At 36.8% G+C, this 27,662-nt stretch overlaps 1 protein-coding gene across 1 annotated transcript in view; it reads right to left on the reverse strand.

Moving 5' to 3' along the window:
* Positions 1-17,525, reverse strand: part of FAP (fibroblast activation protein alpha) — a 79,007-nt gene extending 61,482 nt beyond the window's left edge. Inside the window, exons 1-8 of the mRNA XM_015813745.1 lie at positions 17,472-17,525; positions 17,133-17,217; positions 9,566-9,661; positions 5,273-5,364; positions 5,103-5,177; positions 3,448-3,500; positions 2,467-2,539; positions 439-559 (exon numbers count right to left, since the gene is read on the reverse strand). Of these exons, the coding sequence (XP_015669231.1) occupies positions 439-559; positions 2,467-2,539; positions 3,448-3,500; positions 5,103-5,177; positions 5,273-5,364; positions 9,566-9,661; positions 17,133-17,217; positions 17,472-17,477 (601 nt within the window). The 5' untranslated portion in view covers positions 17,478-17,525. The remainder of the gene's footprint in view (positions 1-438; positions 560-2,466; positions 2,540-3,447; positions 3,501-5,102; positions 5,178-5,272; positions 5,365-9,565; positions 9,662-17,132; positions 17,218-17,471) is intronic.
* Positions 17,526-27,662: the final 10,137 nt, after the last annotated feature.

Consider the following 27,662-nt stretch of genomic DNA (forward strand, 5'->3'; position numbering starts at 1 on the left):
CAGGTTTTCAGAATTTACTTCTCACCTCTCTAATGCAATTTTGTATTTAGTTCATAACTGCGCCTTTTTATTCTATTCTCTTTGATCAACACGGTCTTTTAGAAAGAAAACTACAACAAACTGTCTCCTAATAATGCAGATACACAAGATGCAAAAGTCTCTTAAACTAAATACAAAAATAATTTTACAACTAACATCTGATGAAGCCTATTTTGAGACAAAGTATTTTTTTCCCACAAGGAGGAAAAATGATATGACAGGAAAATATGAAAAATGGAAGAGACAGGATGTTGAGCAACTGTAGACTTTGTGGAAAATATTAACACAACAATAAGTTATAAAGAACAGATTTTGGCTCTTGTTTGGGGGCACTGCATTACTTTATTGCTCAAGTCTTATCATGCTAAGTCATAACACTGCTTTTAAAAGGCAATTTACCTTCATAAACCCAGTCAGGAATTCCGTTAAATATTTCATTCCAGTAACCATTTGTGGTTATTTGAATAGCAGCTTCTCTGGGATCTTGTTTGAAATAGATATTATTCTGGTAAACATAAGCCTAGAAGGAGGGGGAAAATAAATTTCTTTATCTGTATAAGGTACAAATGATTTATGCAATCCAAAAATACTATATAGCATTGCTAAATATGGGACTCACTTCAAAATCATTCCTTACAAACATTTATCTTTGCAGAAGGAAAGTGTTCCAGTTTTACTTTCCAGGCCACAGAGAAGAATCTCTGGAGAATCATGCACTGAAAAGTAGGGAGGTGTAGGCTGGTTCTTTGAGTGAAGCCTAACAGCTTCCTATGATATTAGCAATGCTTTGCATGCGTGTTATATATGTTCATGTCCATCCCATAATAATACATTACTTAATAAGCCTTCCACTTTCCAAACATGTTAGACTACAACTCCTATCACCTCAGCCATCATGACCAAAAGCTTTATGAGGGACGATGAAGTTTTAGTCCAACACATGCAGAGAGCATGAGGCTGGAGAAGACTGATTATGCCACAAGAATGCCTTAGATAAGAGATAAGAAGTTCTTCTTGCTATGTTCTGAAGCTGTAGGGAAGTCATATTTTACAAGATATGAATAAAAGGAGATAACCATACTTTATCTCCTCCTCTTATTTACTCTAGAATTTCCCTGGCAGATGTATGCAAAAAGTTGGAAAAGCAATGAAATGCTTACAACGAAAGACTGGATCATAAAATTAATTGAACTTGCAGAAATGGTGAAGCCAATCAGTTTAGTCAGAGAAAAAATATCAGTGATTTTTTTTTAAAAAAAGACTAGAACCCTTATATAGATGATTGCAGGATCCGAGGATTAAAAATGAGATGAAAAGGCTGGAGAAAAAATTAAGATGACAATTACAGCATCCACTGGAGTTGGGGAGGGGCGATATATTTAAAGTAATAAAGAACTCGATGAGTATGAAGACCAACACCAGCTAAAGAACTGTGATTTCACATTTTGTGTCTATAATAATAAAATAATATTCAATAGGAAAAAGAGTAGAAGGCACATTTTTTTCAACTTCTTTCTTTCTCATTTCTCCTACAGGAACAGTCTTAATCTAATTTTGTGCTGTGTTGACCTATGTTTCTACTTATTGAGGGCAATCAGCTGATATCATAGTTCCAAATGGGTTTGCAGCCCATTTGACCTTGTCTAGATGGACTAACTTAAGAATAGTGACTTAAGATCTGCTAGATCAGTGGTTCTCAACCTTTTTAATGCCGCGACCCCAACCGGTTGTAAGTCGAGGACTAAACCGGTCATAAGTCGAGGACTAAACCGGTCGTAAGTTGAGGACTAAACCGGTTGTAAGTCGAGGACTACCCAACCGGTCGTAAGTCGAGGACTTTCCCTGCCCGGGAGCGCCGCACATGTGTGGTTCTGCCCCCTGTGCCGGCCGAGGCGTAGCTGGCAAGCGGCAGAAACGGAGCAGGCCGACCACCAGCTGGCCCAGCCCAAGGGAGGTAAGGCACCCACCGGAAAAGGGGAAAAAAATGGACAAAAAAAATGGTGGACAAAAAAAATGGCGGACAGCCTTGCTTGGCGACCCCCATGAAATGGTCGATCGACCCCAAGTGGGGTCCCGACCCACAGGTTGAGAACCACTGTGCTAGATGGAGAGAAGATGGAGAGGTCTACAGGAACATAGCCAGAAATCCAACTTCTGAGTTTCTGTATTTGGTATATCTAACTTTAGACAAGCAAAAGTGTGTCTCCCTAGAACAAGCAATAACAGATCCATCCTGAAGTGCATACTTTCTCTTAAAGCACAGTTCTAACATAGCATCTAGCTCTGTCTACTAATAGTGCTATTGTCAATATTTAAAATTCTTAAGCATTCTTGATAAACAGAAATAAGTGATGCCTGAAAAAACACTGAAGGCACATCAGACTCAACCAGAAGGAATATTATTGTGACACTGCATTAATTACTGACCAATTTGTGTCCAACAGGTGACCAGGAGATATGCTGGATATTATGTGGTAGCTCATATTCTTTGACAAAAACACTACAATGGGAAAAAAAAATCATGGAATGACATAGTGTTTTCTTAATTCATATTTCTAATTAATTATGCAGTGTTTACATGAAATTTAAAACTTGTACTTTTAGGAAAGTTGATGAATGCTCCCCTAAACATTCTGTATTGTTCATTCTTTATTGGTGAGCATATCTGTTGAAATGATATTTTGATTATGTTGATACAGACTGTTAGAATTTGAACTTTTTGATATCCAAAATACTTTGGGATTATTATTCTATTTAGTAGGAAACCACAAAGGAAATAAAAGGTGCTATAAAAGTCTATAAGAAGCCCACAAACAAGACACAAGTAGAATGACACATTCTGTAGACATTTTCCAGTTACAGCTATTGAACCATACATTCAGTGCTTTTTTTTCTAAAAAAAATAATAAATAGGTGCCGGAACTCACACATGTCATACCACCCGCCTTGCCTACCCTACAAGGTTCCATCCAAAAAAGGTGCCGGAACTCCGTTCTGGGCGTTCTATGAGAAAAAAAGCCCTGCATTTATTTATTTAAGAAAATTGATATGAGGGTTTCTTGGTCTTGTTTAAACTCTTGGTTCTTTTCTTGCAGACATTTCATTACTCAAACTAGTTAACATCATCAGTGCTAGTGGGAAGTCCTTACCAAACCATTAGTTCATTAGTTCTGAATTCTGACAACAATGTTAGGTCCAGCCCAGTGAAGACTGTCTTTAAGTGACTGATAAACAGTTTAAAAGGAGAACAAAATGAAGCACTCCAGTAGATGTTTGGGAATATCACTAGAGATAACAACTCTGTTGGAAATCTATTTTCTTAAATGACTTATTGGATCTCAAAAAGAACATCACATCAACTTAAACGTTACTAAAATTTTAATCAACAGGAAAATAAATCTGTCTTACCCTAATATAAGATCATAAATGTGATAGGATGCTGTGTAAGAATACCTCCAAAGCTGAAAAGATTACAATGGGGAGAGAGAAATCATTATTTTTGCTAAATGTAAAAAAAGTTTATCTAATCTTCATCAGGCTTTCTCCTGAGGTCGTCATTCCACTCACTATCTCAGTTTTATTAAAGACAATGCAATCAGGTAAGCAATTTTCATAAAAACTCTGTGAGGATCCACCGTGGTACTAACTTAGGAGCAGTCATCACTATTTTTCAGTCATGAAGAAGCTTTTCAAAATGCTTTTTGCTGATGTAAAGAGCATCTCCAGAAAAGGAACCAATTTCTCATTTTGTGATTTAGACATTGAACAGCATTATGATTATGGAATCTTGATGGGCATGACAATATACTGTATATGGTTAGCTATTCTTAAATGTTGTGTGGCTGCCATGGAATTTTATCATTACTTGGAAGGTTTTTCAAATGTGGCACATAATAAGATGCTTGTAAGAGGAGTGGCAGCCTCTGGGGGTGGAGTCAAAAGAGGGATCAGCCTAGAATCTCTATGTAGCTACAGCCAAACTAAGCCGAACCTCCCTTGATTACATTAACCTTCAACTAACTCCAAGCAGCTGCTAACCGTTAATTAAGAAGATTCCTGTGTGCAACATTATTAGCAGTAAATCAATTTAATTGGAACTTGTGTGGACCTAGTCTTTCATGCCTACATACTGTACATTCTAATGTGTAATGACCCCGTGCAAGTACCCATGCAAGTGGTAAAAGAATAAAAGTGAACACATGCAAATAAACGCTATTTTCACCATGCCATCCCTCTCAGCATCATGACCCACGCCCTGTGGAGAGGAAGGTTCTGTTTCTGTTCCCATTTTCCTGAACACAAATCCAAACGCAGTCAGAAGTCTGCTTTCTTGGACATAAAAATGAAGTGCCCTTTATATCTTATGTGTTAATATGGCATAAATGTGAAGTGATCAGGTAGGGATAGGACACTGGAAGCAAGGTTTGTGTCCATGTGTGTCCATGAATGTGTGCACTTTGGCCCTTTCTCCCCATCCTTTAGCCAAGCTGAATTTATTTATTTAAAAATTATTTATTTATTACATTTGTATGCTGCTCATCTCACTGTCCCGAATAAACGCTTGCACAAAGCTAATGAAATCTTCTGGGTGACACATAATGCTGTTTAATTTCCACAGTGGCTGCTCTCTGGGTACATAACTTGCAAGGGGACAAAAGAACAAGACAGGGTTTCTAGTAAAATCAATTAATTCTCTTACCAAATTAATGATGGAGCCACGGGTCTAGCTTTCCTCTCCATTCAATTCATCTCTTAAGAGCTTATCTACCTATCCCTCAGGCCCTAGGAAATATCCTCAAGATTAGAAGACAGTGCACAAGAGCCAATCTGGCAGGGATGAAGGGCTGATTGTTTACCCAAAGCAAAATATGAGAAATTTCTACCGTCTACTTTGCAGTAATGATTGTTTTATTATGGAGACTAAGATTGAAAGGATGATGAATGAATAAATTAAGGCCTTGCTTCAACTTCCTTTCCCAATGAATTCCTTCAATAAATTTTTGTTAATGCCCTGAATGTAATAAAATACCAATCCCAACTTTTTTTTTAAAAAAAAAAATTACCTTAGAATAATTGCTTTCCAATAGTATAAAATTCTGATCTGCAGACATTGCATAATTTGTGGCATTCACTTCTTTCTGAAAGATTAAAGCATCAAATAGTAGCCAATACACAACCATCACTTAGATAAATTACGGTAACTCATCAATTTTGAAATAGCAGCCATACATACAACAGTGCTATTTTTCAAGATAGTGATCGACTGCCCTGATTCGACATTGTGAAGGATGACATCATCTTTAGATTGATGAAGATATTCCTTTCCTTAAATGGAAACAGAAATGGGATTGTTCAATAAGTTTCATGGAAATGCTATCTTGTTGCATATCTCAGGCAATCATGCATTTAATTGCTTATTCAAAACTATAGGCAAGGAATTTTAATGTAAGTAAAAAGGAGGAAAGGTAAAAGTTAAAAAATGGTGCTTTGATTTTGTAATTCTGAACAGGCAAAAAATGACATCAAAACTGAGAAAAATCAAATATATGCAGAGATAAAAAAAATCTCAAATGCTCTTGGTAGAGATAGGGAATAAATTGATTCAGCTCACAACTGAAGGTAAATTTTGCTCTAACTTACACCTAAACTTTTAAAATTTGATTGATGTCCCATTTTTGTACTAGGGCGAGTACTTGATTATTATTAATGTTTCTTTAATATTTTGCATTATATATGAAATGTGAATCCCAGGCATATTCATATTAAGAGGAGGGGCCAATTACGCGCTCAATGAGCAGAGCGCAAAAACAACTAGGTTTATAAGCAGACTCTCTAAACTTCCAGCTTTTACTCTCTCTCTATATATATATGAAAAAATCTACATAAAAATACATATGAAATACATGAAAAAATCTACATAAAAATACATATGAAATACATGAAAACAATGTATAACTTTTATATTGGGGCTTTTTAAAATAAAAACTGAATATTCATCTAAATTGCAAGTCCATTAAAATATGTACCAAATGCATAACATATGACAGTTTTAACTTTATGCATTCACAAAAATAAAACAGAACATAAATTGACACATCATCCCTATTTTTGTCTTCTATAATGTAACTGCTTTATAAAAATAAGCAAAGAAAAAATAATTCATTAGTATCAGGCAATTTGCCTACACCGAAAAAAAATAAACCATGCAAATGATGTTGCTTATTGTTTTAAAAGCCCCAGAGATTATGAAACACTGAATTAGGAATTAAGTTTTTAGACTAATTATTTAGGTTCTGATCAAGTCTAGAAACTCTGTGGTTTTAAATAAAATACTCCAGAGAATGGCAGATTTAGCAGTTTTGGGCACTTGTTAACACTTCTTAGCTGTATACATTTGTACAGTAGAAGAATCATGATTATTCAGGGAAGCAAGATCATCATCATCATCTTCATATCACATGTAAATTGTTTCTCACAAAGAACTTTTGGGTTTTATACACATATGCTGCAATGGTTTTATCTACAATTATCTCGGAAGCAAATCTTACAGATCTTGGATCCTCAATGATTCTTTAATATTACTGCTAATTATCTCAAGTCTTCCAATTCTCTGTACATTTTAAATAGACTAATTGATTTAGTCAATTGTTTGAGTTACCATTAAAAAAATAAAGATTAAAAAAGCGTTCCATGTTCCATCACTGCCCCATATTATCCTGTAATTCCAAATTAATTTCACGTACCTGAAACCCAGTATGGAGAAAAGGTTTTATAATTAAAATCTCCATCTAAATACTCATCCAGTGTAAGTGGTCTGGGATTATTTTGTTTGTGTTCATCTTCAGAAACGAGACAAAGACGATAGATTAACAACAGTTCACACAATACAGAGAAATTGCACCTAGAATGCTTTTTTTTTTTTTTTTTGCTTTTTGAATTGATAGCAATTTCAGGTTCATGGAGGTTATAGTTAAAAATAAATCAAGTAGGAAAAGTATGTAAGATCGAAATGATGCAAGATGTGCGATCCTCAACTCATTTGAAAAATAAGCCTAATTGTTTGAGGGCCACTTATCTTTGATTGGTTTTGCTCAGTAAGATTGGGCAGAATGTATATGCTCTAAGTTGCCTCAATTAAATAATGTCTTTTATCAGAACCTAGGAAGCATGAAGCCTCTCTTATTATACCTTCCCTATGGAATAGCATTCTGCTAGTAGTCTGCTTGGATTTAGCTTCAAAAAGCCTTGGAAGGTTGGCTGGCCACCCAAACCTTGGGGCAGAGTGGTGCTGAGTCCCTTCTTGGTACAGTACATATAATTTTCTGTTCTGGATGTCCATGATCTATTTTTTAAAATTATATTGTTTTCTTATTTTTAAAGGGTAAGCTACTCAGAGATGTTTGGAGTCCGGCAGACTTTAAATTATTTCTGGAATGCTATTTCTGTAAGCTGAATAATGTTGAATACTTAATGTTAAAAAATGCATTTCCAACATTTGGTAAAGATGATTTTTAGCATGTGAATGGCAAGCACTCAAGGCTAATAGCATGAAACTTTTACAATGTGCACGCCACTAGCAACATGAAACTTTGGCTCGTGCATTTCAAATAGTGGAGAAATGCATGTATTATGGACCTCAACAAAGGTACCCTGAGATTCACATATGTGTTAACATCAGCAGTCAATAGATTCCAGGTGTTCAAAATATTATGGGAAAATCATGACATTATTTTGGCATGGATGAGTATTAGAAAGCCAGATGGAATTCCATTTTTGTTTTTCTTTGCGGAATACTTTTGCTATACTGTAAATATATATAAGAAGATCGAGGAAAGTCACTAATGAACAGTACAGTTGAATAGCCAGAAATCCAGTACTTGCAATTCTTGTAGTTTGACCATGATTGTCCTTGGTTGTACTGTATATATTGTTGTATTTAACTAATACAGTGATGGCAGATAGCTATGCTTTGGGGTTCCTCATTTTCACTTTTTTACAAAAACCACGAGTCATTTTCATAAAGTGGCAAACTCTTGTGAGGGTTGGGGGTGGGTGAGAGTGAAGGATAAACATTGGACAGCAACCCTCTAACCTAAAGTTTCAGAAAGATGCCTGTTTAACTTGAAATTAACCAGGCTAAATACACAANAAACATATAAAAAAATATATATATATATATATATATATATATATATATATATATATATATATATATATATATATATATATATATATATATATGTTTTCTGAGGTTTTCGCGGGTGTTTGTATGTAGGTCTTTGGTCATTTGGGTTCTCTCCCGCGTAAAATTGGAATTCCAATTTTACGCGGGAGAGAACCCGAATGACCAAAGACACACACACACACACACACACACACATATATATATATGAAATGTGAATCCCAGGCATATTCATATTAAGAGGAGGGCCAATTACGCACTCAATGAGCAGAGCGCAAAAACAACTAGATTTATAAGTAGACTCTCTAAACTTCCAGCTTTTACTCTCTCTATATATATATATGAAAAAATCTACATAAAAATACATATACTCATGAAAACAATGTATAACTTTTATATTGGAGCTTTTTAAAATAAAAACTGAATATTCCTCTAAATTGCAAGTCCATTAAAATATGTACCAAATGCATAACATATGACAATTTTAACTTTATGCATTCACAAAAATAAAACAGAACATAAATTGACACATCATCCCTATTTTTGTCTTCTATAATGTAACTGCTTTATAAAAATAAGCAAAGAAAAAATAATTCATTAGTATCAGGCAATTTGCCTACACCGAAAAAAATAAACCATGCAAATGATGTTGCTTATTGTTTTAAAAGCCCCAGAGATTATGAAACACTGAATTAGGAATTAAGTTTTTAGACTAATTATTTAGGTTCTGATCAAGTCTAGAAACTCTGTGGTTTTAAATAAAATACTCCAGAGAATGGCAGATTTAGCAGTTCTGGGCACTTGTTAACACTTCTTAGCTGTATACATTTGTAGAAGAATCATGATTATTCAGGGAAGCAAGATCATCATCATCATCTTCATATCACATGTAAATTGTTTCTCACAAAGAACTTTTGGGTTTTATACACATATGCTGCAATGGTTTTATCTACAATTATCTCGGAAGCAAATCTTACAGATCTTGGATCCTCAATGATTCTTTAATATTACTGCTAATTATCTCAAGTCTTCCAATTCTCTGTACATTTTAAATAGGCTAATTGATTTAGTCAATTGTTTGAGTTACCATGCACTCTGCCCCTCCACTGTCTTCGCACTACTGAGGTTAAGAAACCACAACTGAAGCCCAAACAATTCCATAAAATATATATATATATATATATATATATATATATATATATATATATATATATATATATATATATATATATATATATATATATATATATATCCCTTACATTAAAAAAAATAAAGATTAAAAAAGCGTTCCATGTTCCATCACTGCCCCATATTATCCTGTAATTCCAAATTAATTTCACGTACCTGAAACCCAGTATGGAGAAAAGGTTTTATAATTAAAATCTCCATCTAAATACTCATCCAGTGTAAGTGGTCTGGGATTATTTTGTTTGTGTTCATCTTCAGAAACGAGACAAAGACGATAGATTAACAACAGTTCACACAATACAGAGAAATTGCACCTAGAATGCTATATTTTTTTTTTGCTTTTTGAATTGATAGCAATTTCAGGTTCATGGAGGTTATAGTTAAAAATAAATCAAGTAGGAAAAGTATGTAAGATAGAAATGATGCAAGATGTGCGATCCTCAACTCATTTGAAAAATAAGCCTAATTGTTTGAGGGCCACTTATCTTTGATTGGTTTTGCTCAGTAAGATTGGGCAGAATGTATATGCTCTAAGTTGCCTCAATTAAATAATGTCTTTTATCAGAACCTAGGAAGCATGAAGCCTCTCTTATTATACCTTCCCTATGGAATAGCATTCTGCTAGTAGTCTGCTTGGATTTAGCTTCAAAAATCCCTGGAAGGTTGGCTGGCCACCCAAACCTTGGGGCAGAGTGGTGCTGAGTCCCTTCTTGGTACAGTACATATACTTTTCTGTTCTGGATGTCCATGATCTATTTTTTAAAATTATATTGTTTTCTTATTTTTAAAGGGTAAGCTACTCAGAGATGTTTGGAGTCCAGCAGACTTTAAATTATTTCTGGAATGCTATTTCTGTAAGTTGAATAATGTTGAATACTTAATGTTAAAAAATGCATTTCCAACATTTGGTAAAGATGATTTTTAGCATGTGAATGGCAATCACTCAAGGCTAATAGCATGAAACTTTTACAATGTGCACACCTCTAGCAACATGAAACTTTGGCTCGTGCATTTCAAATAGTGGAGAAATGCATGTATTATGGACCTCAAGAAAGGTACCCTGAGATTCACATATGTGTTAACATCAGCAGTCAATAGATTCCAGGTGTTCAAAATATTATGGGAAAATCATGACATTATTTTGGCATGGATGACTATTAGAAAGCCAGATGGAATTCCATTTTTGTTTTTCTTTGCGGAATACTTTTGCTATACTGTAAATATATATAAGAAGAACGAGGAAAGTCACTAATGAACAGTACAGTTGAATAGCCAGAAATCCAGTACTTGCAATTCTTGTAGTTTGACCATGATTGTCCTTGGTTGTACTGTATATATTGTTGTATTTAACTAATACAAACTACCGTCTATCGATACGAAACCCCAAGGAGTAAAAGTGAAAAAATGTTTTTGGTGCTCAGTAAAAGTATTTCACCGTTTGAGAACACTCCCAACCCCCACCCACTCTCACTTCCTATTTGTAACCTGTCGTTGGGAGATTGGATTTCAAAGTCTTTCTACGGACAAATTGAACTTTAATTGGTCCGATTTATGTGTTAGCAGTAATTCACCGAGAACACCAAGAAACGGTTCTATTAAGAAATAGATTCTAGGGAACGGATTCTGAAATTTTCACAATTTCCTGCAATAAATCATGTAATCTGTTGCATCAGCCATTTCACCAGGAGCTCGGGAAGGAAAACAGACACAAACTAGACTCTGCATTCTCTTTCAATAGTCATGTGAGCCAGTCTTTCTATTATAATCACAGGGTCACTTGCTAATACATGTTATTATCCTTAAGCTCTGAATAATTTATTGACCTGCATAAATTACTGTTACATGCTTATTTGTGGAAACTTCTGTTCTTTGCCTCTCATGTGACTGATGATTCAGAAAGCTTAAGGAATTTCATCATGTTTATAAAAAAAAACCAGTGGTTCGGAAGACAAAGCATAAAGGGACTGTGTACAATTTGATGCAACAGTACCATACATGGATGGTGCAACTGCACGGATAAACACAGGCACATCCATCATGCTGTTTCTTTTCATTATGCAGAGCTTGGAGAAGGAGTAAGAAATAGCCAGGAGTAAGAAATTAAAGGCATGGTATAAGAAAAAGAACATGAAATATAATTTAAACTAGTTTACACCAAATACATTTCATAATTTGTACTTCTCCAATCTTTTCTGTCCTTGCAAACTCTTACTGATTTCCCTCACCTTCATACACGGTTTCACACGTTGCCTTTAAACGTCTCACCTTTCTATTTTTTTAAGACCTCATCATCTCTCATATTATATTATATGTCATATAATATATGTGGGTATTATGCATAATTCTGTATTTATTTATTTATTTATTTTTATTCTATTTATGTGTGTATATAGATGGTGGTGTCCCTTTGAGAGCTGAATGCAATGAAATTTCATTTTGATGTATGCCGATTAGTGTACTTTCAAAGTGACAACACAGTTATTATTCTATTCTATTATTCTATTCAACCATGACTTCCCGTTTTCCTCTTCTCCTCAATCCGTTCATTCTTCCTTCACATATCTGTTTTATAATTTGATCAAATATGAACAATTTTGTTGTATAATTTAAAACAAATTTGTTTTAATATAAAACAAATTTGAACAATCATCAAATTATAAAACAAATGTACTCAAACAAAAACAAATATGACAATCAATCAAATATGACCAATCACCTCAAATGTTCTTAAACAAAAACAAATATGACCAAGCACCTCAACTTATTTGTTTTGTTCTAATCACTCCTGAATTTATTCATATTCATCCATGCATCACCAATTTATGCTTGACACTGCTTTTTCTTATTTTACACACACACTTCTTCAATTTCCCATTTCCATGGCTTTTAACTTACTTTTATGTTTCTCCTAGCAAACCTGAGTCTCACTTCTATATAAAAAGGCAGTAGAAGCACATTATTATGTATAGCTAATTTTGCTTCTTTTGAAAAGGATTCAGTTCTTATTCATTTCCCCATCTTTAATAAAAAAAATTCACCCAACATTTTCTGGCATGCTGTAATATTATTCTTTTCACTAAGTTCCAAAGCAGCTTTTAATATCCTTCTTTTCTGTATCCACTTCCCATTTGTTCTATTGGAAAATTTATCTTCCCCTATACTTTTGTCATACAGAACTCATACTTTCTATTCCAGTGTGGTTTTACTTCAATTTATTTTATTTTCTCCCATGTCAATTTCCCATAAAATCCACTCCAAAAATGTCTAGATTCTTTACCAGTCACCATTCTGGTATCTTTATTTGAATTTCTCAAATTTTCATAATAAACAACCAAATCAATAATCCTTTAGAGTTATAGTCATTTCTTTGAATTAACTGATGCTTGTATCAATATTCAAAACAATTTTTTTCTGAACAAATACTCACCAAAGAGCCATTGTTCTCATAAATTCTTGGGTCCCTAAATGATTCAATAACTTTTCTGTTCTCTCTATTCTTTCTCCCATTGATATTTCATATCACCTAGCAATGTTTCATCTATGGACATGTTGATTCTGAACACTGCACAATTTCTCCCAGAATTCATCTTTGATTCTTTCATTCGTGGAGCATAACATGCAATTACTGCCAACCTATAGATTTATCCTTTCATATCCACTCTCAACAACCTTGAGAACACCAGTTCATATATTCTGACATATATCTGAGCTTTTTCTTTCATAATGAAACCTGTACCTTCACTTCCTCACATGCACTCATCAACTTCACTCCAAAGGACCAAAGATCCTAGTTTAGCTCTGCACAACCTTCCTTTTCCCTTTAGTTTTGCAGATACGAAACAAATCTATGTTTTTTGGTATGGTGGCACAGTGGTTAGAATGCAGTATTGCAGGCTAACGTACTGCTCACTGCCAGGAGTTTGATCCTGACCAGCTCAAGGTTAACTAAGCCTTCCATCCTTCCGAAATCAGTAAAATCGGGACCCAAATTGTTGGGAACAATATGCTGACTCTGTAAACTGCTTAGAGAGGGCTGTAAAGCACTGTGAAGCAATATATAAGTCTAAGTGCTATTGCTATGTTTTCCATTTTGTTTGTTAATGCATGCTATTTAGTGCACTTCCATTCGGTAACAATCTTCCATATGCCATGCTCAGCACCAGTTGAGTCCATCAGCTGTATCCTCCAGGTGCCTATCATGACTTTGTCATTCAAGGTTTTCACATAATATTTTTATTACCAGCCCTAGCAGTCCAACATAGCTTCTCTAGCTTAATGGCAAGGACAATGCCAGTCAGTTTGGACACATCAGTGCACAATTTGGCCAAAAGAGTAACTAAAGCCCTGACTTATCCTAAGCAGGCTCAAGCTGTTTTATACTTTTTCTCAATCAAAAGACTATACTGTAAGCCAATATACTGTTACCTGCATCTCCCATATAAGAAGGATATGCAGTGTATTGGTATACCTTAGGAGAAACATGGAAAACAAATTGCCAGCACTTTTGGGTTAGTAAACACTATCACCTCTTGAAGGAGCTCCATTCTAGCCTATCCTTGAAAACTCAACATGAGTACTAAGCCTTAAGGGCAGGAACCCACCTCAACCAGAGGTTCTTTAACTCTACCCAAGATGCAGTGAAGAAAGAGGAATCTGTAGCTTCTTGTGGTTCTTCCATGCAAGGAAAGCACAGGTCAGCTCACGGCTGCACACTGACACTTCCTCTAGACCAGATGCAACGTGGAATGAACAGTGATTCCTCCCCTCCCAGTTTTGTGAACTCTCTTCTCCTGCTCTGATTTCTTCCTACAAAAGTACGATTCAAATGTAAAAGGTATTGATCACGGGCAAATTCCACTTGAATTTGCACTGTCATATGCTGCAAATCTAAGAAGTTGTTTGTGGCAAAGCTCATTAGATCCTTGATTAATATTCTGCCTTTATATCATGAAGCAACTGCAACTACCAACAACTATTAGAAATCAGGGGTATTCCTGGATGAATAAGGTTTTAAAAAAAGCCAAGATGGCAATCATGATTACACAATAAAAACTCTGCCCCCTTTTTAACATGCACTGCATGTGTGATGTCTGTAAAAAGGACATGTGTGGCTTTGGCCACGATCTTGACTTTGTGACAGCCCCCCCCCACTCTGGAGCACTTGTTACTGGTGCCTGTTGTATTATTTGTACTTTGAAAGAATATTATTCTCTTTTTGAATTAAATTAAGGCTTAATCCCAAATATAACATAAGGTTACCTAAAGAGAAGAAGGTATCCATAATTCCACTTAATATAGATCTAAACTTCTCCTACAGCCTCTCTACTCTCTACAATCACTTTTAACTATTAGCTCTTCACACCTTTCTGGTTTAATGACTGTTGCCCTTTGCAATATAAAAGCATCTTAAATTTAACAGGTGTGTGAGCATATCTATGCTTTTGTAAATGATAAGGCTTGGATTCTTCCTCCTCAAATAAATAACTATTAGTTACTATAGAATAAACATGTCACTTCCATTGTTGACACAGCTCCTCACCAGCACTAATGCAGAAGAAAACTGTCAAGACAAATAAACACAAAAGGGAATTTAGATACCCAAATATCACTATCATATCAAAACAGATGTGCTGCACCTCACAAGAACCGGGAAGAATATATTTGGAAAACGACAGGCTCAACTTATCAGAAGGGCTTTAAACTAAAATTGGGGGGGGGGGACCAATCTTTAGGACCTAATTCCAAGCAAAAAACCCTAGGCAACCAATGAAACTAGGAGGTAGGGAGTGAAGGGAAGGGAGGGAAGAAAAATTCAGACGCAAAGTAGGAGATGTAGGAAGATCAGCCATAAAGTACTCAGATGCCTGTACACTAATGCTCAAAATTTAGGGAACAAACAGGGTGAACTTGAAATACTACTACACAAGGGCAGGTGTGATATAGTTGCCAATCCTGAAACTTGGTGGGATGAAACCCATGACTAGAATGTACTGACAGAAGGATATAAACCATTCAAAAGAAACAGACCTAACCCAACCTTGAGCCGGTGAGAATCGAACTGCCAAACTGCTGGCAGCCGGCAGTCAGCAGAAGTAGCCTGCAGTACTGCATTCTAACCACTGCGACACCACAAGTCCTAAAACCACTGATGAGATTCAGTTATTTTTGGTTCCAGCCACTACGGGACTGAAATATTGGTATTTTAGAACTGTCTGCAATTAACAAAAAGAGACTGCACGCACAATTGTTAACACTTAAATACTTCTTAGCTCACTTCCAGCAATGAAATATGTAGTGAGTTGGCAGATAGGCTTTGCGTGCCTGCCAAAGGTTCCAGATTCCAGAATCACCACTTAAGAGTTTCACCCATGGAACCTCTTGGAAATGAGAAAAGATGAATCAGAATCTGCTAGAACTGTTCAAAGTAGCACTTAATGCTTCTTCCCAGACAACATTAATTTGGGTCAAACAGATACCGGCACAGCTGAGGAGGTTTAAGATCTGTATATTATATATAAATATAGAACTACTAGAAGAGGTTTTTTCCCCCTGCTAAATATACTGCTTATACCAATATAGCAAATTTTAAATAATAGCCTAATGAAAAATGCAGCTGTATATGGGTGGGTATGCACATGCATACTTCCTTAGTAAGTGGTTTTAATTTTCATTTTTTAAGGCTGAGAAATGAACTTCATAGGAGAAATGAACTGTTTTCTGAACTTTTTTTTAAAGAGGAATGATCTCAGTTACCCAATGATTTGACTCAACTCTGCAAGAGGAAGGCAACCTGAGGTGTATGTGAAGTAAAAAGTTGGGTAAGAAAAATGAGCCATATTAAAACTTTAGTACTTGCATATTACAGGGAGTTCTCAACTTGCAATCATTAGTTTAGTGACCGTTCGAAGTTACAATGGCACTGGAAAAGTGACTTTATGACCATTTTTCACTTACAACCGTTGCAGCATCCCCCACGGTTAAGCGTTCAAAATTCAGATGCTTGGCAACTGGCAGGTATTTATGACGGTTTTAGTGTCTCAGGGTCACCTTCGCACCTTTGGATCATTTTCTGACAAGTGAAGTCAATGGGACAGCCATGTTAACTTGACAACCATGTTACTAACTTAACAGCTGCAGTGATTCAGTTAATTTAACTTAAACTTTAACAACTGTGGAAGGTCATAAAATAGGGCAAAAATCACTTAGCAGCTGTTTTGTTTAGCAACAGAAATTTGGGGCTCAGTTACGGTTGTAAGTCAAGGACTAGCTGTGTAACATATCTTACTGTGCCCAACAGAAAACAGTGCACGAGACAAGGTTGTTTAATATAGAGTTTGCAACTCGACTGAAAAACCTTGGCTTCCAGGCACTGCAAAGTTAATGCAGGCAACTATATCATTTGATAAGATCCCATGCATTGATACCTCCAAACATTGCTTTTTTACTTGGATTAGGACATATCTGTCCAGTATTTCTAAATGTTATCAGTTGTAATTTTGAAGAGTTACAAACATCTGCATAAATATCACTAAGTACAGTAGATTAAAGGGGGGAAAATGAGGCTGTGTGTGCACAAATGCTGTCCAAATTAGGGTGTTGGTAAGATAGGCTATCATGCACACATCCTAAATTCCATCAAAAAAAATTATCTGCAAATACTTCCAATGATGCAAAATGAAGGAAATATTTCTCTCCCCACCCCTCCCCTCCAAAGTTAACATACCTTTTGCAGGAATTAACACAATGCACAGAATTAATAAAGAGAGCAAAAGACAGGAGAGCACTCCAACTAGGATTTTCATCTGAACCTGCAGGAAAAAAAAAGCCCAAATTTTCACATCATTCCTTCCTTCCTTCCTCCCAAGTTACAGCATTTCTGCAACAATTTTAGTTAAGTCCTGCCAACTACACAAATCTTGAAGTTTGCTTTCAACTTTTATCCATTTCTTTCTTTCCTTGCTTGAGCGTGCTTATGCATCAAGCATTTCTCCGCAGTGGAGCACCAGACACAATTTAAATGGTCCAGATTCCGATACTCAAGTTTTCCTTTTGTTTTACAGACCTTCATGCTTCTCGTTGTCTTAAAAAGTCCTAGCGCTTCTTGCTCTTCTGAATGTTGGTCACTAACTTTTCCAAAGCAGTTTGAAAAGCAGCTGCAGCTGCAGGCCAAATATGAGACTCAAGTTTTTTTTTTTAAAAAATGTGTTCTAATAAGCTATGCCAAATTTCAAAGGTTTTCCGTACAATTGGAAACAGATTTTTAAGGGCGTTCTAAACCCGACAATGAACTGCGGGTGGCTGCAAAGGGTTTGTGTCATAACTCAAACCTGCTTACACAAAGATTTACTGAATTTTATGACTCAGCAACACAGTTAGCATGTGCTATTTACAGCATGTTTTGGAAATATGGAAGATAAGATTTAAATTAAGATCCATTCATAGTACAATGACAAAGAAAATCCCTTTTATCTGTTGACTTATAAAAGTACAGTGGAATATGTCTCGGTGACTGCATGTAGAAACTTAGTATTTATAATTTGGGAAGAGAGTCACTGGCTTCTCCAGAAAAAAGGATCAAGTAGCTGATAAGAAAAACTTTTATTTATTTATTTATTTATTTTGCTGTGATTCCAGGAAAGCGTCTGGCATTTATTAAAAAAAAAACATTACATTAAAGAACAAAAATTTTACCAATGTATTCCAAAATATTATGATTCCAGTTTTTGTCCAACACTTTTAAGCTCACCACTGCATATTGGAGAAGGCACACCGAGGTGTGTATCAGACAGAAGGCATGCATTTAATTAAAAAAACCTTACTCGAAGGTAAGATCTATTGATCATAATGAGATACTCTTCTAAGAAAACATGCTAAATGAGTACATAAATAAGAAAAAAATCCCATTTAATATATTAAGGATGAAGGACATGAGAGAAAATTAAAGTTAAATCCTAGGATATAAAGAATTACAGTATTGTACTGCAAAAGAAAGTAATTTCCCTTTTTGCACAGACCCTAAATATAATATTCAGTTTTGTTGATGTCAAATTTCATTTGGGCTGCAATCGATTTGCATATTTCTGGGAACAAATCCAGAGGAACTCAATGATATCTACTTTTAAACAAGGATGTTTAAGATTACACTGTTGGTTCCTCTTAGAATCAGCCTTAATGGCAATCTTTCAATTTCCTAAATCTGGGACTGATGAGACCATTGAAATGTGAGTAAAATGGATACACCCAGCATACAGAGTAAATTTGAGCCACCTCCTCTTTCACAGGATTTATTCTTTTCCAATCACACTTTCAAGTAAGAGTTTTGTCCAATCTGGTGCATATCAGATACCATGGCACTAAAACTCCAAGAATTTCCAGCCAGGTTATCAGCTGGGAACGATCAGAGCACTGACTTATGTGAAGCTAGGCCCCAAGCTCATTAGGGGCTATTTTCTTACATAATGCTAAGCCCCCCAAAATATAGTCCACACAGATATTATATATTATGCACCCAGGGAAATACAAATATGTAGAGTATGATTTCTAAAACTTATACCAACAAGTATTGCAAATCAGTTGGGGTACGAAGAAAGGAGAAATCAGAAATTTAAAAATATAATAATAATAATAACAAACAACAAACAACAAACAAACAAACAAACAAACAAACAAACAACAACAACAACAACAACAACAACAACAACAACAACAATAATAATAATAATAATAATAATAATAATAATAATAATAATAATAATAATAATGTTGGAAGGGACCTTGGAGGTCAGCTAGTCCAACCCTCTGCTCAGAAAGGAAACCCTATACCATTTCAGACAAATGGCTGTCCAGTCTCTTCTTAAAAACTTCCAGTGTTGGAGCATTCACAGCTTCTGGAGGTAGGTCGTTCCACTGATTAATTGTTCTAACTGTCAGGAAATTTCTCCTTAGTTCTAGCTTGCTTCTTTCTTTGGTTAGTTTACATAGTTTCCTTCTTGTCCTGCCTTCAGGTGCCTTGGAGAATAGCTTGACTCCCTCTTCTTTGTGGCAACCCCTGAGATATTGGAACACTGCTATCATGTCCCCCCTCGTCCTTCTCTTCGTTAAACTAGACATACCCAATTCCAGCAACTGTTCCTTATATGTTTTAGCCTCCAGTCCTCTGATCATCTTTGCTGGTCTTCTCTGTACTTTTTCTAGATCTTTTTCACATCGTGGTGACCAAAACTGGATGCAGTATTCCAAGTGTGGCCTTACCAAGGTATTGTAAAGTGGTATTAACACTACACGTGATCTTGATTCTATCCCTCTGTTAATGCAGCCTAGCAGTGTGTTGGCTTTTTTGCAGCTGCAGCACACTGCTGGCTCATATTTAAGTGATTTTCCACTAGGACTCCGAGATCCCTCTCAAGGTTACTACTATTAAGCAAGGTACCACTCTAAACTCACCTAGCTACATCCCTGTGGTTGGGAAACTGGAGTTAAAGGGCTTTCATAAGGGATTCAGTCTGAGAATATGGAATCTAGAGCAATCTTTTTTTAGTGGTTCCCGAGACTTGAACAACTGCATGGATTTACAATAGGTTATAGTTCATTTCCTCCCCAAGATAGTTTGACAAGGTAAGTTTACCTTAACTCAGGGGTCCCCAACCGTGGTCTGTGGACCGGCACTGGGCCGCGGCACGCCAGAAACCAGTCTGTGCCAACAAGCAAAGCCCCATCCGTGGGATGCAGGCAGTACATGAAACCACGCCCCCTCCAGTCCACAAAAAAACCCTCTCTCCACGGAACCGGTCCCTGGTGCTCAAAAGGTTGGGGACCTCTGCCTTAACTGTTGATATTATATATTACTGAAAACATTGCAGGTGCATATGCACGGAGTTCACTGTGTACATGGACTGAAATAAACAAATAATCTTGCATTGAAATGCTCCACCTACCATTTTGCTGATTTTGACCTCCCTGAACCTGCTCCATTGCAGGCTTAACAGAAATAAACAACTAAGAACCAAATTTAAATATGGCATAATTTGTGTTCCAGAGTGTTCTGGCTTATGGTAATGGATATGCTCACCTCCATTGTCTTGGCTTTCTGCTTCTTTATCCTCTTTGCTAGGTGGTAAGTGATGCTTCCCAAAAATCCAACAGTGGCCAGTTTACTGCTGAGTAGAGGTAGCGCAAGACATTTTTCTCAGTTGCTAGAGTCTAAAATGAAATAAAATGGAACCTGAGATCACAAAGCTCAAAAAGATGTAGCAACACAGGGACTATTGTCCGCTGCATATTCAACATGAACATTTGCTGTTGAAAGAGATGACTTTTTACACATGTTCTAAATCAGGGCTCCCGAACCCCCAGTTCATGGACCAGCACTGGTCCATAGCATGCCAGCAACCAGTCCAGACAAACAAGCAAAGCCCCATCCAAAAGATGCAGGTAGCACATGAAAACCATGCTCTCTCTGGTCTGCAGAAAGATCTCTCTCCACGGAACCGGTCGCTGGTGCCCAAAAGGTTGGGGGGCGCTGTTCTAAATGATAAGAAAATGGGAGGAATGGCTCCCAAGGAAGAGCATTCCCTAGTCTGCTGCAAGAATAAGGCCAGAAGTTAGCTTGGAGACATTCATGCCCATTACAGAGGACGTGATTCTTGAAGGGACAGTCCTAGAACTTTTCTACACTGCAGCCTTAAATGGTTTCACTTCTCTCTGCATAAACTGACTGGGAGTGAAGCCAGCTTGAGAAATTGTGTCCAGATTTCCACCACTTCCTTTGTTTTGGATACAGAAATGGCGTAATGTTCTGTCCGGACCATGTCTACCACAACCGTAATTGGTGAACTCTCCTGCTTCTTTATCTTTCCAAGACTGGAGAAGAAAAGGAAAGGAAAAGAGATAAAGACAGAAAAACTAACTTTTAACCATTTTTCCTGTCACTTGGGCTAGAAGAGAAAGTAGCAGATCCCTTGCCAACTTTAGCTGATCTTTTTAAAAAAAAAAGATCTATGGTTTATCTGTTTGATAGCAGGAAAAGAACAAAGCCCAGCTTTTCACCATTCCCTTAAAGAACCTGTAATAGTATGTGGTAGGGAGCAAAGACCAGCAATTGGGAGGTTGTCTTGCCACCACAGTGCACAACAGTATCTGGAGTGGCCTGCCATGAAATGAGGCATTATGAGCAACACATTTAGTTCAATTATCCTTAAGTTGGAATGTACTACTTTAGATTTGTAGCAGGAAAAGACAGGTGGAGGTTGCCTTCTGGGGGCAGGGAAAGGATAATATCATGCATGACTCAAGAAGTGAACAATGGCTAATACTAAAGCTGGTTGAGTTTGTCATGTCGATCAGCTCTTAGAGTCAAGCCTCCCATGACATGGATCCTGGGTTAATCCAAGACACTCACAAGATCCCCCTGACTAGTACAAGAGATATTGTTAAGCAGTAGATTAACAGTATATTTCAGCTAGCATGCCATATGATCACACTGTTTATTAATAAAGGTAACCTCTGTATTAATTATCTTATCCAGCAACTAGAAGCCAGCTACATTCATGCCACTAAACTGGTTTCTGCCAATCTTTCTATATGGTAGACAATCCTGTTATTATCTAATACAAGTGGATTTTATAATAATAATAATAATAATAATAATAATAATAATAATAATAATAATAATAATAATAATAATAATAATAATAATAATAATAATAAAATAAATTGGAAGGGACCTTGAAGGTCATCTAGTCCTGCTCAGGCAGGAATTTAAAGAATGCAATGAGTGCCCTGATCCAATGTTGCCAAGACAATAATTGAGGAACAATCCTCAAAAACATTTGATAATGATCTTGTCTAAAAGATTCACAACCCTTAGCTGGTCTATCAACAACTGCACAATTGAGTAAGTTAGCATCTTCAAATACTTTGCCAAAGCCAATGAGAGGAGGGCTACCTGTGCAATTTGGCAAAGGAGTACCTTGACCATTCTGCAATTCCATCATACAAAGGAAACCTTTGTATCTATGCCTCCATCAAACTTTTTCAGGGACTTGGTACCATAGCCAAGGATTCAGACTCTTACTCTAAAGAAGCCGCTTCACTGAATCTGTGGCATGCCAGCCTCAGGACATACTGAGGCTGATCAAATGCAGGCACCCTCAGAACAGCTGGATGTTATTGTCAGATGATGAAGTGTGATTCCAAGCCCTTGGACTCAGCATGTAGAATGGAGAACAGAGCAAAGATACTCAGTGAGGCTCCTTGCCTAATCCTCTCTTGATTAGAAAAAAAACTGGCAGCAACTTAATTTAAGAGGCAGCCCTGATCCATGTTTCTTTGTTAGAAACAGCTCTCTAATATCCTGTTCTGGGGTGTCATTCCTGTGAATCTTGCTGGTAAAGCTCTGACTTTGGATTGGCTAACCAACCTGACTTTGCTGCCTGAACTTCAGATTGGATTTTGACTTCTCTTCTGCACACCCTTGTTGAAAGTGAAACCACCTATCCCAAACAAGTTTTCTCTCCGAGAAATGTAGATTCCTTCCTTCCCTTGTCTGCTGTTATCTGCTCAGCCTTGAGTAAATTGCTGTTTTCACCTAGCTACTGTGAGTGTGAATTTGAAGTCTGAATTAGGACACTTGTGGCTGACACATTTTGTTGGTGGCACTTGGCCCATATACTGTAGTAACTTCAGGCCATGTGAGATGGTACAATCTAGGTTTTTAGAGCTATATCTGTCATTCTCAAATGTAGTGCTAGAACTGTCCTCAATTTAGACTCCCTAATTTAAACTCCAGCCTTGCTTGAGTAGAAACTGGAGATTGGAGAGTAGCAATTAACTATCATAAATGGGCAGTTCAAAAATGTGAAAAATAAATAAAAAAAATAAACCATAAATTTACCTATTCCGTTTGGGCTGCATCACCTCACTTTTCAGGGATAATTTTCAAGCCAGCTATGAGAAGACCCATATATAAAAATTAATATATTATGACCTATTTCAGTTATGGAAATAGGCATGAGGCCACAAAACGTGTTGCACAATTCCTCCTGGATGCAGAGCTGTAGTTCAATCTAGGTCAGTGATCTAGTTTCTGTAGAACTGCAATCATATTTGATGGGAGAGTCATGACATCTTACTGTTACACAGTGAATTCCAATGAGCCTTCACACTTTTCCCCCCCTGCACTGCCACAAGGCATGTATCATAAAATTCCTGTCACTTGTTATATGTGTTCTTGTAGAGTGGGAGAGGTTGAAATGATTACACATGTGATTTTATTGGAGTTTATGCCAAATTTAATCCCTCCTTTTTAAAAAATAATAACACCAGCACCAGACAATCCTTATGCTTGTATTGGTTTTGTCTTCCTGGCTTTTAGCTGCAATAAAGTTTTGATTTGATTTTGCCAGGCTGTTGGAAGGAGGAATGCACATGGTGTATAGTAGTCATAATTTCTACCAGAGGCTTAGTCTCAGCACTCTTCACAGCATACTTTTTTGTTTCAAATGACCTATTTGGTTAAATAACCAATGCTAATAACATGAGTAGACTCAAGAAAAATGTCTCAGACATGTATGAGTAAGCATGTGTAGTAAGCATTGTCAAAAGGTCTTCTGAATTCTAGGTTGTTATAATAGTTATTGTCAGAAATTGAGTTCAAAGCACTAAAAGCTTATTCCATGCTACCTGTACACAAGAATCTGATCAAATTGGCGCTAGATAAGTCAATGGAAATCATGGTGGGCTGGACTTAAATCTCTTGTGATTTTGTCAGGATTCGAAACCGATGATGCGTTTGACCCCACCTTCGGGCTCCGCCTGGTCATCTCCTACAGTTGGTAGTATTATGTATGATTGTGCCTTGCTTCCAAGAGGCCCTCTGACCTATCTTCCCTTCCCTTTTAATTTATTCAAAAATCACTTTAAAAAACCCCAAAGTCCAGATAGGATAGGGACTCTGTTAAATTCCAAAGAAGGTATCCTTAGGCATTTTGATGGCTGTGGGCAGCACATATATAGTATTATATATTATATATAGTATTCCTGAGCAGTACTTTAAATTTCTAATAGGAAGCAACTACATATTAAAAGAAGAAAACACTCCCTTGAGCATGAACAAATTGTTCCCTGACTGAAAATCAATCTGACACATGGTCTTAGTTGTTTTCCCTCCTGAATTGGACAAGGAGGAAAAGGTTTTTGAATGTCACGGCACACAAGGTGGGTAGGGTATCCATTCATCTCATCTATTACAATTTTCTTCCTCCTTTTCGCAGGTGTACTTTAGAGGGAAAAGAATTCCCCTAGCAGTCAGGTGAGGAAGCAGCCTTTGTAGGTATGATCACAATGTACCAGGTAGATAATGTCCCCCCTCATAACAATTAGTTTAAGAAAAAAACCTTAGAAAAATATCTTATTGGGATAAGTTGTCCCCCCACAATTATTGCCACAAAGAGGGAGAGTGGGGTTGCAACAGGTAGGAAAGAAGAGTTAGCTATCTCCAAAAATGTAATTACTGCATTCAAGTCTGACAAAGGGATGGGTCATGCAAAGCTTTATTAAAGACTGCTGCATACAATTGGTTATCAGGACTGATCTGGTGCTAGGATTCTCCAAGGCGGGATGGGGAAGGTCCACAGACTGAAATGATCTTTAGAAGCAGCAAATCCATTTCTGCTGAAACACGATGTTAGGCTGGTAATCTTACCCACAGACTCTTCTGCAGATGGGTGGCCAAGAATGAGAACCAGCTTTCCGGCTGTGGTGGTTTTAGCCCGCTAAAAAAGTTGGGGCAAAGAAAATGTTCAATGTTTGTGAGAGATGAATTAGAGCAGGGGTGTCAAACTCATGTCACGTGATGTGTCGCGACGCGACGTGATGTATCACGACTTTTTTCCATTGCTGGCAATGGGTTGGGCATGGTTTCGGCATGATGCATCCGGCCCGCAGGCCGGCAGTTTGACACTCCTGAATTAGAGACTGTCATACTCTTTGGGGTAGTAACAGGGGATAGGAATTAGAACTGTTCTTCTAACTCTAAACATTAATCCTTCTTGAATATTTGAATGTCTAAGACTTTGGTATTATGCTTAAACTCCTAAATTGGAGTCTTGCTCCACATAAATAAACAGTTAATCTGTATGCTGATTTTCTTACCTCCTGCTGTTGAAGAACACTTTTACCAAGTGTCTGGTAAATAGAGGGCTTTCCTTCAACATCCTACTAAGTTAAGAAACGAGAAACTCCTCCTTTGTTTTATCTCCCTCTATTGGCAAGGTTTCTCAACTGGTGAGATTGGCTCTATTTTACACACAGACACAATAGTAGAAAGAGGGAAAGACTAACTTGTAAACAAAATCGTCCCAAATTTCTAGAAATTCATGAGAACGTATAATACTTAGTCCGGTATAATATATATATATAACCTGGTGTAATGTATATCTTTATCTTTATAGAAGTAGATGTTAATTGTAAAAATGACCATTGACCAATGAAATCAAGTGAAGTGTTTTATGGTCATTAGAGCTCTCTTCTCCCCAGACAGAAGAACCAGTGGGCAGTGTTTGGATGGCTTTATGGTTGCAAATTCTGAACAATTATCAAATGGCCCTTGGTTCCAAGCTTCAGTTTTACTGATTGATTTGATGCCACCCAACTCCAAAACGCTCTGGAAAGCTCATAGTACACCAAAAATAATAAAAACAACATATAATGGAAGCAAACAGCAAAACCAGGCAATGGAAAAACTAGTCTTAGTTTCAATTCTAAGAAGTATAAATACTTTTCAAAGGGAGCAGTGAGTCAGCTATTATGTATTTTAAAAAACGGACTGTTTCACTATTTGTTTGGACTATTGCAGTACACACTCCATCGGGCTGACTTTGAAAAACACTTGGAAGTCTAGAACTGTGGCTTAAATATGTTATGGGCATCACTCGGTTTCCCTATATAATTCCTTTAACAGTTGTACTTATTACCAGTATGCTTCTAGGTTGTTGTTTGTCACCTTTAAAACCTTGCCTCTTCTGAGACCTAGGTATCCATGGCACTATCTACTCTTAACCGTCTTTCTATTCTGAGGGAAGGGTTTCTCTGGATCCTAACCCTTAGGGAGTGTCATCTGCAGGGATCTCAAACCCATCCTCCTTAGTCATGCTCCCCCACTACATCTTTTCTGGAACAGCATTTCCCCTGATATCAGACAAGCCGGACAAGCAATAGCAGGCATTTGTATGTGCCAAATCTCCCACTATTGATTCTGGACAGCTTGTTCGTCTGTACGCTTAGATTCATCTTCTGGGAAGACAACAATATTTTATTTGGTTTCTATGCCATTCTAATCATAACTCATCTTGAGAAGCCTATAGTCCAACAATTAATTGCATAATTAAAGCAATATATAACAATATCAAAAGGAGGAATAACCCATAGGTAAAAGATATTCACCCATCTTCCTAGAAGATGAATCTAAGCATACAGACGATAACAAGCTGTCCAGAATCAATAAGATAATGGATAAAGGCTCTGTAATTACAGAATGGCTCTGATAAGGGTAGATAACAGAGTTCCTTTCATAGTGGGAGATTTGGCACATACAAATGGAATATATCTTTTTAGTAACTGCAAAACAGCATAAAAAAATCAATAAACAGTTCCTTACTAAAGTTCCTTTGGCTGCAAAGAAGGAATTGTGAAGCATACAGTATCCCACTATCCTGATTATAGACAACCGAAACAGACTAATCAAGAAATAATTCTGGAAAAGATATAGCTCAATTAAGTGAACTGAAAGCAATAGCACTTAGACTTATATACTGCTTCATAATACTTTACAGCCCCTTCTAAGCGGCTTACAGAGTCAGCATATTGCCCTCAACAATCTGAGTCGTCCTTTTACCGACCTCAGAAGGATGGAAGGCTAAGTCAACCTTGAGCTGGTCAGGATCGAACTCGTGGCGGTGAGCTGAATTAGCTTGCAATACTGCATTATAACCACTGCACCACCACGGCTCCTGGACTAGACTATAGTCCTAGACCAAGAACTATAGTTTATTTATTTATTTTATTTATTTAATTTAATTTATATGCCGCCCTTCTCCCTGCGGGACTCAGGGCGGCGCACAACATATTTAAAACCAAAGCATATATACAATCCCCCCCTTAAAACCGAATTAAACCGAATTTTAAAGTTGTGTCTTCCAAATTCCTAAAAAACCCAGTATAAAATCCACCCTAGGTCAGGTCCGCTTGCTGAAAGAGC

Source organism: Protobothrops mucrosquamatus, unplaced genomic scaffold (assembly GCF_001527695.2).
Source record: "Protobothrops mucrosquamatus isolate PMUCROS unplaced genomic scaffold, P.Mucros_1.0 scaffold_73, whole genome shotgun sequence".
NCBI classification, from domain to species: Eukaryota; Metazoa; Chordata; class Lepidosauria; order Squamata; family Viperidae; genus Protobothrops; species Protobothrops mucrosquamatus.